This window comes from Myotis daubentonii, chromosome 6 (genome assembly GCF_963259705.1).
Source record: "Myotis daubentonii chromosome 6, mMyoDau2.1, whole genome shotgun sequence".
Lineage (NCBI taxonomy): Eukaryota > Metazoa > Chordata > Mammalia > Chiroptera > Vespertilionidae > Myotis > Myotis daubentonii.
In genome coordinates, this window is record NC_081845.1 from 21767013 (window position 1) to 21780039 (window position 13027).

The 13027-nt window shown below is 37.9% G+C and overlaps 1 protein-coding gene across 1 annotated transcript in view; it reads right to left on the reverse strand.

The window, feature by feature from the left end:
* Window positions 1-517: 517 nt before the first annotated feature.
* The window catches only part of MOXD1 (monooxygenase DBH like 1), a 77380-nt gene continuing 64870 nt past the window's right edge, over window positions 518-13027 (reverse strand). The window contains exons 10-12 of the mRNA XM_059700357.1: window positions 12728-12870; window positions 2389-2557; window positions 518-1908 (exon numbers count right to left, since the gene is read on the reverse strand). Of these exons, the coding sequence (XP_059556340.1) occupies window positions 1741-1908; window positions 2389-2557; window positions 12728-12870 (480 nt within the window). The 3' untranslated portion in view covers window positions 518-1740. The remainder of the gene's footprint in view (window positions 1909-2388; window positions 2558-12727; window positions 12871-13027) is intronic.

Consider the following 13027-nt stretch of genomic DNA (forward strand, 5'->3'; position numbering starts at 1 on the left):
ATGTTAAGAGCAAACTCAGAATATAATCAGAATCTTACCAAGTCTTCAATAGGTAACCTATTCCAATTTCAAATAGAGTCAATTTCTCAAAATTCTATATATTCATAAGAATTTGTAGCAGAACAATGACAGCTTTATTCTTAGCAACATCAACTGAAAAAATCGATTCCCATTTCTCCAAAAATGCAAGGTTCCAAAAGCTATGTATCCTTTTCTAGCCAGTATGTTTACCTTCCTTACCAAGAACAATGAAAGCAGATAATATTACATAATTTCCAAAGGAAATCATTCTACTTTGACATCTTAGATTCAGACGTCCTGAAGGAAAAACAAACATAAAATTTCAGATAGGGAATGTCTGGGATTATCATATTTCTTATATAAATATTTGGATGGAAAAATAATAAAGTCTAATATAGCAGTTATAAAATAAAAAGAAGAAAAGCTAACTATAATATATGCCTCATAAATATTACAGACATTTCATTATGTGGACAAAATTCTTAGAATCAGGAAGGAAACACACCAAAACATAACATTTATTTAAAGGACAATATAGTTGGTATTGAAGACATTGTTTGCTGGGGAGAAAGGCCTTAAACACAGGATAGAAAATGCAAAGTGCTTAATTGATGTGACTGAAAACATCCGTACAAAATCACTTCTCTCTAGGAGTGCACAAGATGCCACACAAAAAGTTACTTTCATTTGGTTTATTCATATGATCCCAACTTAAGAAAGGAGGAAAGAACACTTAACAAGATTTAGCTGAACTCTACAGAGAGAACCCAAAAACTCACAAGATTGTCAATTGGTAGCAACTGCATTATGGAAAGTTCGTCTGTTACTTAATATAAAAATAAATCTACAATAGCAAGTGTGACTCGGATTGAGCCAGTAGGCAACACGTGTGACCCCGACCGCAGTCAGTGAGGTGCTACGTGGACCTCACACCCTCCTCGGCTGGCTCACACTGTCTGGCCTTTGACCTGGACCCCAAAAGGACCCCTGAGAGCACAGGGTTGCAGCCAACTACATTTTTTCCTCAGCCTACAATCAGTTAGGTACCAGTTCTCTGTTTCCCACAGCCTCTTTCCTTTCTTTCTTTTTTGTGCCAGAGCTCAAGAAAACACTCACCTGGCCAGCGCTGAGCAGGATGCAGACGCACTCTGAGATGGGTTAGGGGTTGTACCAACAGACTCAGATAAATGAAGAGATGAAAATGGGCATCCTCAAAAAGCACCGAGGTATGGGGCCCTCGGGGAATTCACAGAAAAGGACAGGACTGGGTAACACTGAAAGGCAGGGGACCGTTGTTTATGCTCCGGAAGTCACACCCAAAGAGCAATAAAGATGAAGAAAACTGGAGTGGAGAGTACTTCCTTTGACAGTTTTTAAAAGGAATATAGAAGCCAAACCAACATTTAAAAATTAAAATAGCAATTACACGTGTTTGCATAAATGTAATGCAGAAGGAAATAAAGAATTCTTCTACTTCCACTTGACTTGGTCCACATTTTGATCAGGCCAGTTTTGCTTTATTGGTAATGGATACATTTTATCAGCCATGTCTGAGGAAAAGGAGAGAACCCATGGCATCTCTCAGGGAGACTGGGAGAGTGGGGAGGGAGGGAGTAAATGAAAGGGAAGTCTCCACACTCCTCATGCCCCAAGTGTCTTTAACCCGTACATGAAACGAGTTTCCAATCACAGAAAACATCGTCACCAAGGACCACAGAACTAGGACCAGGAGTGTAGGCTGCTCAGCATGCTGCCCAGGACTGTGAGGCACACCAGCAGCTGAAGAGAGAGGCTTCTGTGCAGGGATGAGGAAGGAGAGGTGCACATCAAGGGCTCTGTTTTAGAAGGTCTTTCTATATCTGGAGGCAAGGCCGTCATCCCTTGGATCTGAGAGGGAAAGAGCAGACAACGCCAATGAGTGTGTGATCCAAGAGCAGGACGGTGGCCACGCGTGCTCAGTCCTTGCACTTCTGCAGGAATCAAAGGGGCGGGGGTGGGGGCACAGATGGCTGCTGAGGTTGTCAAACATGAGGACAGTCACAACCTTAAGGATTCCGAGGGGGGAAGTGGGGAAGAGGGCCAGGCAGGCCTCTGGGACAGGGGGATACAAAACAGGCTCCATCGCTTTTTGTAATTCTCATCTCATCCTATTCCTGCTTCACTACAAGTTTAGTTTTAGAATAAATTTTCTCTTTAAAAGGAAAGAAATCAGGAGGTTTTGGTCAACCCCAGATAATCATTAAACAAATTATCGGATGGATCATTGGATTTATGGGTATTCATCTGTTCCCTAGATTTCACCTGTTGTGGATTCAGATAAAATGTGACATCTGGTTTCCCCCGAAGATGAAAACAAGCAGTGCTTACCGACCACTCTGCATTGTCGGTCTTGGAGCATCGCACGTTCACCGGCAGGCTCAGGACAAGCTTGTTGAAGGACAGACCTTCCTTTTTAGTCCACTTAAACTTATTCATCGCATCCATGAAGGAAAGGTTTTTATATTGCTTGGGGCTTTTGATAATGAAAGGCCAGGTCCTGAATTTAAAATTAAAAAAAAAAAAAAACACCCCACAATTAGTAATATTCAGAATAAAAGCATTACATGTTTCCATTACTTTTCAGTAGATATCATGCTTGTTCATTTTTACAAACAAAGATGATCTAATGCAACACACTGATGAACTCATCAGCAGTTATTAGAGGAAATACATACCAAATAAGGAGGATGACATTTTAAAAAAAAAATGAAAGTCCCTGTTTTATTGGCAGATGGGTATTACTTTTAGACAATTTTAGCTCTGAAAGCTTCCCCAGAGTCTCACAATTCCTCAGGGTTTATTTGTTTGGGCTCTTGTTAACAATATAACTACTAACAAACAGTTCTAAATATTGAAATGCTAATAGTGAAATAAAGAAATGTGTTGGTCCCGGCTGTCATGGCTCAGTGATTGAATGTTGACTTATGAACCGAGAGGGTCACTGTTCGATTCCCCGTCAGGGTACAGGCCGGAGTTGCAGGCTCCATCTCCAGTGGGGGTTGTGCAGGAGGCAGCCGATCAATGATTCTCTCTCATCATTGATGTTTCTATCTCTCTCTCCCTTCCTCTCTTAAATCAATAAAAATATATGGTTTTGGTTTTTTTTTAAAGAAATGTGTAGCATCTTAAAAAGTACTGTAACTGAGATGGACATTTCAGTTCCATACAGTTGAGAAGCCTGACCCCTAGTGGCCACCCTATTCTGGCTTGCTGACATGGGGATAAATTCAAAAGACTTGAAATTGAAACAATGTTTTTACAATTTTACTGAGAAAAGAAATATTCTTCAGCAATGAGCTTTGCTTCTACTTGCTGCTCTAATAAAACAAACCTGTTAAATTTCTAAGAAAGAAAGAACAAATCACAGAAGAATGACAAGACCTGCTTGAAACGTTACTCTTTGTTAAATATATTTATATTATTGATTCCTGAAAGAAGGAAAAGTGTAAGTGCTGATACATAAAAAAATTTACATGAATGAATCCATGGGCCTTCCAGTAGATTATCATGGTAACCATCAGGTATCTGGCTCCCATGACACACCAAGATGTTCCAATAATTACCAAATAATTAACCTACAACTGAGGAGTCTATATTTTCATATTTTATCTTCACAATTCCTTCTTTTAAACACATAAACTATTCAGGCACACTGAATATTATTTTATTAAGGAAATTAAACATCCTTTATTAATTTTTTAGATTTATAAAGATAAATTCTTAATGTCTAAATTAAAATTATTTCCTCTATACTCTGGTAAATAATACAATAAAAAACAATGCATACCATACGATGATGTTTCTATTCTTCAGTCCTAACTTCCTTTTTACCTTTAATTAGAGTCAATATATCTTTGTTGAGTTTTAAATGCACTATTTTGTACAGAGACTCTAAGGTTAAATGCTATAAAGGAAGAGCAGTCAGCATCACTCTACATTAAGCATATCTATCGATGACCTAGAATCCGTCGCATTTTAATATTTAAACATGCTGTGAAGATTTGTAGGGATGCAATTCAGAATCAGTATAAAGTAAAAACTTGACTTGAAAAGTGCCTATTATGTTTATGTACAATGTCATTTTAAATACAGTAAAAGCTACATATAGGTTTTATTAAATATATAATAATTTTAAAATCAAATACTGAAAATTAAATTTACTTTTCAGAAAGGTAAGGTGTCTAGCTGGAAAAAAAGAAAATCAACTTCATAGCTAGGGGAATAGAGGTCATAACACACCACAAGGTGGCACTGGAATCTCTGCTAAAGATCTGAGGTGGCCTAACCCCCCTGAGTTTTCAGCAGACTTGCTGATGAGAATGAATACTGTATTATTGTACTTTGATAAGATCTTAAAAAGCTTTGCTGCTAGGATATATCAGAAAACTAGTATTTCTGGACATGAGGTATAAACCCATTTGTTAACTTACTTTTAATAAATGGAAAGGATTTTAAAGGAGAAGCCCAGTGGTTCATATGTGGGAAACAAACAGCATAGCATGACTGAGTAACCTGGGGATGGAGTCACCAACCTCTCTGAGATGGCATCCCTGGCTCACGTTTACTGCCTCCTTTCCATTCCTACTGACTTTGTGCAGGTCCCTACTCTATGACAACATCACACCATCACTTTCAGCCTATCCTACACTACACGTTCAGGTTACCTCTGGAGAAAAGAGGCCAAAACAGAAAGAGGAGAAATCCTGAAAAAGTGAACATTTATCCTGAGTACTTTTCCTTATAAGACTAAACCAGAAATAGTTGACCTTGAAATAGCAAGTTCTTCTGCTATCACTGGGACTGGGAATTAGTTAGGAAGACTAGGAATGTTCTAGAAATTAAAACTATTAAATTTCTACACATCTAGGCATACTGTAAATGTCTACCCAGATAAAAATTTGTAAAAGGGTAGTTGATAAAAATAAATTACATTATATTGTTAAATAATGAGTAATTTTTCTTTGTAAGTTTAATCTAATTGATAAGTTGATTAAAAATGTATACAAAAAAGAAATAAACTTAGACTGTCCATAACAATTTGGAGGAAGAAAAAAATGACAATGTTTAGGGATTTACACCCTCTTATTTAAAGATATACTATTATAAAACTATAATAATTGAATGTGGTATTATATTAAGGCTAAACATGTACAACCATGATACAGAATTCAGAGTCCAGAAATAGTCAGTTCATGGTCAAATGATTTTAAACAAACATTCCAGTATAATTCAATGGGAAACGGGTGGGTTTTTTTCATCAAATGGTTCTTAAACAACTTGATATCCATAGGAAAAACAATGAACCTTAGTATTTAACTCATACCACACACAGATATTTATTTAAAATATATCATCAACCAAAATGTAAAACCTAAAACTATAAACTTCTTAGGAAAATAACACACAGGAGAAAATCTTCATGACCGTGGGTAGGCACAGATTTCTTACACAGGATACCAAAAGCACAAAACAAACCATAAATGATTAAATTGACTTCAAAAATAGAGCTAAAAAAAAGAAAATCAAAACACAAAATGGAGGATATTATTTGCAAAAATGTATATGAAAAAGGACTTATATCCAAAGTATAAAGAACTCTTTAAAAATCTAAAAAAGTCTGATACATCAATAATAAAATAAATAACCCAACTAAACAATAGACAAAAATTTGAAAAATTAAAGAGGATCATATATAAAAGACCAATAATCATGTGAAAAGAGGCTCACCATTGTTAGTCACAAGGGAAATGGAAAATAAAACCAAAATAAGATATCATACAACATACACACTAAAATAGATGAAATTTAAAATATTGTAAATATTGAAAGAATGTTAAGCCATAGGAGTTCTTGTATATTAATGGTAAGAACATAAAAAGGTCCACCATTTTGGAGAAAATAATGCAAGTCTTATTAAATAAATGTAAACTTTGTATACAATCCAGTGGTTCCACCACTAGGCATTAACTCAGAAAATTGAAGACATATGTCCATACAAAGTCAAATACAATAATGTTCACAGCAGCTTTCTTCATAATAGCCAGAAACAGAAAACAATACAAATGTCTTTTAACTGGTGAACTGATAAACAAACTTGGGTATATCCACACAGGGGAATACTGCTCAGCAACAGAAAGGAACGCACTGCTGATACATGCACCAGCGTAGATGAATCTCAGAAACCTCTAGGTCAAAACAACAACAACAAACAAACAAACAAAAAAACAGGCATAAAAGAGCACATACTATATGATCACACTTTTATAAAATCTAGAAAAGATCAAACTAGTATAGTGACATAAAGCAGATTCACAGTTCCATGGGATTGTCTCCAGATGGGCCTAACAGTGGTCAGCAAACTGCGGCTCGCAAGCCACATGCGGCTCTTTGGCCCCTTGAGTGTGGCTCTTCCACAAAATACCACGTACGGATGCGCATGTACAGTGCGATTGAAACTTCGTGGCCCATGCACAGAAGTCTGTATTTTGTGGAAGAGCCACACTCAAGGGGCCAAAGAGCCGCTTGTGGCTCGCGAGCTGCGGTTTGCCGACCACTGCGAGGGGAATGGGTGTTGGAAAGTGCACCATGAGGCAGTCTCCCTAGTGAGGGCTGCGGGGCTACAGTGGCTTTGGCAGCATGATGGAAGGCCTGGGGCATTCCTCCATAGAGAGGGATGCGGTCCTTACAAGTTAGAAAACTTCCTCAAATAGATTTTTAACAAAATCTGAGGAAGGGTGAATGCATGCATTGTAATATAGAGTATACAGCCCCACCTCTATACCCTCAGCCCTTTACCATCAAAATATATAAAAGTAGGCACATAATATATATCACCTAAACCTCTAACTGTGGTGTGGCAAGAAAGAAAGCTACCCTCAGATTTTCTTAGAAGAAAGTCAAGAATTCACCTACATTGTGTCAAAGATAAGTTTTAGGGAAAACTGACTCCTCAGAAATAAGAAATGACATAACCATGCAAACACAGGGAGAAAAGGAAAGTATTTCACACTTCATGTAAAGAGACAGAAAAAGAAACTGACTCTAGAAGAAAATATAAACCAATTATACTGGAGAAAATTCCTACAAGTGTTTCATGTTATCCGCTCATTTAACAAGAACATGAATTCGATTAAACAAGAGCTCAATAAAAGATGATGAAACAACAGAGTGAGATGAACAGGAAGATAGCAGAACAAAGGAAATAAATTTAGGACCAAACAACTTTAGTAGCAAATACATTTTTTAAAAGCAAGATGCTGCCGAAAACGGTTTGGCTCAGTGGATAGAGCGTCGGCCTTCGGACTGAAAGGTCCCAGGTTCGATTCCGGTCAAGGGCATGTACCTGAGTTGCGGGCACATCCCCAGTGGGGGATATGCAGGAGGCAGCTGATTGATGTTTCTCTCTCATCGATGTTTCTAACTCTCTTTCTCTCTCCTTTCCTCTCTGTGAAAAAATCAATAAAATATATTTAAAAAAATAAAATAAAATAAAAAGCAAGATGCAAAAGAGCACTTCTGAAAAATTATAAAATTCTTGAAAAAAAATCTAAAGTAGATTAGAAAAAAATGTGTAGCTACACTAAAACTTCCTGAAATGCAAAAGAAAAAAAAAAAAAGAGTGGGGGGGGGGGGGGAGAGAATGTATGTACTGAAAGAACACTTTGTGTCTCAGGAAAATTTGATTCAGATGCTCAACACTGGAATATGTTCAAGTTAACTTATGTGTTCTACAGGTAAAGGACGAATGCTCCCATTCATCCCAAGAGATCTTCTAAGGGGCGGGGAGAGGGAGAGAAGTGAACCCAAAATATCTCCACCCAAATGCTGTCTAAATATAAGTGCAGGAATTCAAAAAATGTAAAAGAACTCAGGGCATAAAGCACCCGGGAGCCCCTTCTTGATTAAATAACTTGAGAAGAAAATATGATGAATCAAATTAAAGAACTCAAAAATGTAGAAATGATATAAAGATTGTGAATTATCACTGAATCTACTTTAAAAGTATAGTTGCCTTAAATATTGTTAGAATTGGCTTTTAAAATTAAATGTGAAAATTAAAAATCTTGAAAATACAAAAATTATAATATGAATAACAAATATTTTGGAGTTATAGAAAAGGGTGGTTGGAGACAATGGGTAAGTATGAGTGTCCTCCTTATCTTTTATGATCTAAAATTAAAACATGTAGTTTGGGGGCGGGGGAGAGAAAGAAAAAAAAGAAAAGAATAACAAAACAAATATAAGAAAAAAAATCATCAACAAAAAACCCAAAATTTAAGAAATAAGGGAAAAAAATGTCCAAAACCCCAATCATGTAGTTTTTAAAAAGTGAGTGTGACATCGTAATGCTTTTTACAATCTATTTTCTCAACATTTGTGAGCGCCTTTATTAAATACTGCCTCTTGTGGTTAAAAACAATAGCAATATTTATTTGAAGTTCAACAACTGTTCAGTATCTTTTTCTTCTGATAAAGTAAAACAAAATTAAATGTTAATGTTTTTGTTTAAAACACTGAACAAGTTATAATCTTTATAATAGTAATATACTCATCTTTATATCAATACCTACATAGAAAGATTCTGCAATAACTTTCAATTAATGTTAGTATTTAGTATATTTTTTTTCTACCAGAAGTTGAGGTGATGGCTTTTATCTTCTTTTTGAAACTTTTTCTGCATTACCTAAACTCTTTAATAATAAGCATTTGTGATTTTTACACATTTATAAACATAAAGTGATTTTGCCTATAAAGAAAAAGAGAAACCCTCTCTTGGTTCTTTTACAAATAACACAGGAACTTTGCAGCATATGAACCTGCCTGGAACTGCATGGATGTGTGGTGCTCCAGAAAATAGAGAATTCATATAAACTCATTATCTATTCTGTTATCTAATCTTTGTAACTTTTTGCTCTTCTTTAAGCCTTGCCAGATCTGTAGGAGGCAACGAAAAACTGCATCCTCCAGAACAGACAAATCCTCTAACAGGATATAGTTGTCTCTGTTTTCCTACCAAGTCACCCTCTAATCTTAGGATGGCTACGGGATGTTTAAAATGAAATAGGGCACCTAACTAATTGTTATATTAAAAGCACAAAATAAGAGATTTAAGGTTACATGTTATATGATATTCCTTTTTAGTACTGTATCCTGAAACCAAATTAGCAATTTTCTTTTAAGTAAAACAGAAAAATCACCCAGACCATTCCTCTCTTTCTGATCTTTTAACCAGTACCTTGTTAGTTTGGCCTTCAATAATATTTATGTCACTGTGATGATGAAAAATATGAAAGTTTGATTTAAAGTCCTGAGGCTTTTTTTCACTCAGAATTTTGAAGAATATTTAACCTGTAGTTAAATGATTTTAGGTGGGCAATGACATCTCAAAAGTGACCTTGTTCTGTGAAGCCATTTCCCTGTCTCTCCAGGTTACGAAAAACTCCACTTCCTGGGGGTAACCTAAGGCCTGGGCATGACCGAGCTTGCTGGGACATGGAAACAGGGCATTTTCAGAGGCTTTACACAGATAAATGCAAAAGAAAATATGACTCTATCCCAGTGTTTCTAACATGACATTTTATGTATTGTTTTGATTTTTACTATTTTACTAGAGGCCCAGTGCATGAATTCCTTCACAGGTGGGGTCCCTCGGTGTGGCCTGTGGGGATTGGGCCGAAACTGGCAGTCCAACACCACCTGACACTCCTGCCTGCCACCCCCGCTCATTCCAGCCCCACTGCACCTGCTGCGGGCTTGCACCCAGTCAGTCCTGATCGGGAGAGGCTCATGTCTGGCACTCATCCCGAAGGGCTGGGGTTGGGGGAGGCCAGGATGCAATCAGCCCTCCAGGCGGGCAGTGGGACGCCCTTGCCAGCCCGGGATCCAGATCCGTCCCACTGATGTTCCCACAGGAGCCACCTGGCGGCTGCTTTTATATTGTTTCTTTCTTGCAGAGCATCTAGGGAGGGAAAGTGACCGTAGTGCCCAAGGCTGACTTTCAGGAAGCTGGCAGCACTGTCGGGATCCTGCTGGTGGTGCTGGTCCATCGGTGCCTGGCCCATTCTCCAAAGATTGGACTTGCAGGACTACTGAGGGAGGGAGTGGCTGCCGCCTGGTGGTCAGTGTGCATCATAGCAACCAGTTGACCAGTCATTTGGTCATTCGGTCATTCAGTTGCTTAGGCTTTTATATATATAAATTTCTTTTTAACAAAAGACATATCCTATATAATAAAAGCATAATATGCAAATTGCCCAAATAGCAAAACGACAGGTGGAACGAAGGGGAGTGGGCCTAAGCCAGTAGTTGGACATCCCCCAAGAGCTCCTGGATTGTGAGAGGGTGCAAGCTGGGCTGAGGGACCTCTCCCCCAACGTGCCCCCCCCCCGTGTGCATGAATTTCATGCAACAGGCCTCTAGTATATATATATATATAATCATAGACCACAATACAGTTTATTGTGAATTATAGAATGTCTTAATTCTCTCAGTTTCCATTTCCTGCTCTATAAAACTAAGATTGCCAAGTCCTGCTCTACCTATTGAAATTGTGTGAAAATAACTTACATGAAATAATGCATCTAAAAATACTTCATAACTACAAACTAATTTACGTAAGCATTTTGTTATTTTAGTAGATCCAGATTTCTGTTTTGATGGTCACTGGGTTAGGTAAATAGGAACTCAGTACAACACATCTACAAATAATAAGTTTAATTTTTTTAAAAAAGAGTCTTTTTAGTTCATAATTTCTAATCCCTATAATACTTAGAAATAAAAAGTAGACCATAATTGTAGTCTCCATCAGCATCTGAATTGTACCACATCTTCATTATTTTTTTTACCCTCTTCTTAAATATACCCCCTCAAAAATCTATGCATAACTTTTGCCTAATTATACCAGTCTCTTTTAAAAAGTCCTAAGCATTAGAATATCTTTCCTTATATTAAATAAAATATACACTCCAAAATTTCCACTAGGCACCCTAATTCTTCTCCATTATTTTTTCTACATCTACCTTAATATATCCAAAACAGAATTTTCGATTTTTTCTTCAAACAAGTTTCCCTGCACCTATACCAATAGACCATTCACACATCGTCATGTTTCCTTCACTCGTCTTCTTCTCTAACCAATTCCTTGTGATGCAATCAAGCAATTCCAGCGAGTGCTACCTTCAAAAGGTAACCTGAAGGTAACCATGCCTCACTAACTCTACTGCCACCACCTTGGTCCAAGGTACCCTTACCTCTCACCTGAGCAACCACAATAGTCCCCAGATTGGTATTATTCTTTCCAATCTTTTCTCAACACAGTAGCCAAATTGACTCTTAAAAAACACATTGCAATGGCTTCTTTTTGCACTTAAAACCCTAAGTTCTTATGCTGCCTATAAAGTCCTACATGATCTGGTCCCACTTGCTGTCAGACCTCCTCACTCATTCCCTACCATATTTCATCTGCTCCAGCCAAACCCACCTTCTTGTTGCTCTTTGAACATGTTAGCCTCATACCCACCATAAGGTCATTACCTGACTCTTCTCTTTGCATAGAGTATACTTGGATATGTTTGCATGGCTGGCTTCTCATCACTTAGGTTTCTGCTCAAAGGTCACTTCCAGCCATAGAGATTGAATGTGTGTGTCCACCCAAAATCCATTATGTTGAAATCCTAACACCCAAGGTGATGTTATTAGGAGATGAGGCCTTTGGAGTCTCTGCCCTCATTTATGGGATTAGTGCCCCTACAAAAGCAGCCCGAGAAAGCCCTCTTGCTCCTTCTGCCCCATGAGGTTACTGCGACAGGATGACTGTCCATGAGGAAGTGGGGCTTCACCAGACACTGACTCTGCCCTGGCTTTGGTCTTGGACTTCCCAGCCTCCTGGGCTGTGAGAAATAAATTTCTGGAGTTGATAAGCCACCCGAACGGACCTAGACTGTTTGTTCAAATGGTGTAGTTTATATTGAACACCGTTTTCCTCCCGGGAGTCTGGAATTTAGGTAATTTGCTAAGGAGACTAACCCCAATAAAAACTCTGAGTGCCCAGTCTCTAGTGAGCATACATGTTGTCATAATTTTTTTGTTAATCCTCACCTGAGGATATTTTTCCATTGATTTTTTAGAGAGAGTGGAAGGGAGAGAGAGAGACGGAGAGAAACATCGATGTGAGAGAGACACATCGAAAGGTTTGCCTCCTGCATGTACCCTGACCAGGGCCAGGGAATCTGCAACCAAGGTACGTGCTCTTGACCAGAATAGAACCCAGGACCCTTCAGTCCACGGGCCGTGTTGCCATAATTTGATGCTGGTAGAATTAAGCACATTCTGTGTGACTCCACCGGAAAGGGTTTCTTGGGAACTTGCACCTGTTTTCCTGTTGACTTTGCCCCATATGCCTTTTTCCTTTTGTTAATGTTCCTTTATATGATTTCACTGTAATTAATATTAGCCATGAGTACAACTATAAATATCTCTGAACCTGGGGGTAGACCTGGGGACCCTGCACAAACCAACCAAGAAGCTCACCTGGCCTTCCCAGTTGAAAATACTCAAATAGAACAACACGTAAAGGAATTCCATAACATGGTGATATATCCAGTATGAAAATAATGTCATCCTGTTCTGAATTATATTGTCCTGACCATGAGCTTCATTTATTACTTACGTGACTGGCTTATAGATCTCCTTAACACCAATGAACTGAAGTTGCTCCATAATGTCTGGGATACTTGCACATCGAGCAAGATTAATTCTTGGGTAATAAAGAAGGTATGAGAGACACATTTCATTCCTGGTGCTTAGTCCTCCCTGCAAATGGAGATGTTTTATTTAGAAAAGTATGTTCGACTAATTGACACTTAGAGCACAGAAACCACCAAGATCATACAGTTCCTTCCAGTGTTAAAATGTAATAAATCTGAAAGCTGAAAAATAATCTAAGTGACTATTTATAAATTAATGTGGT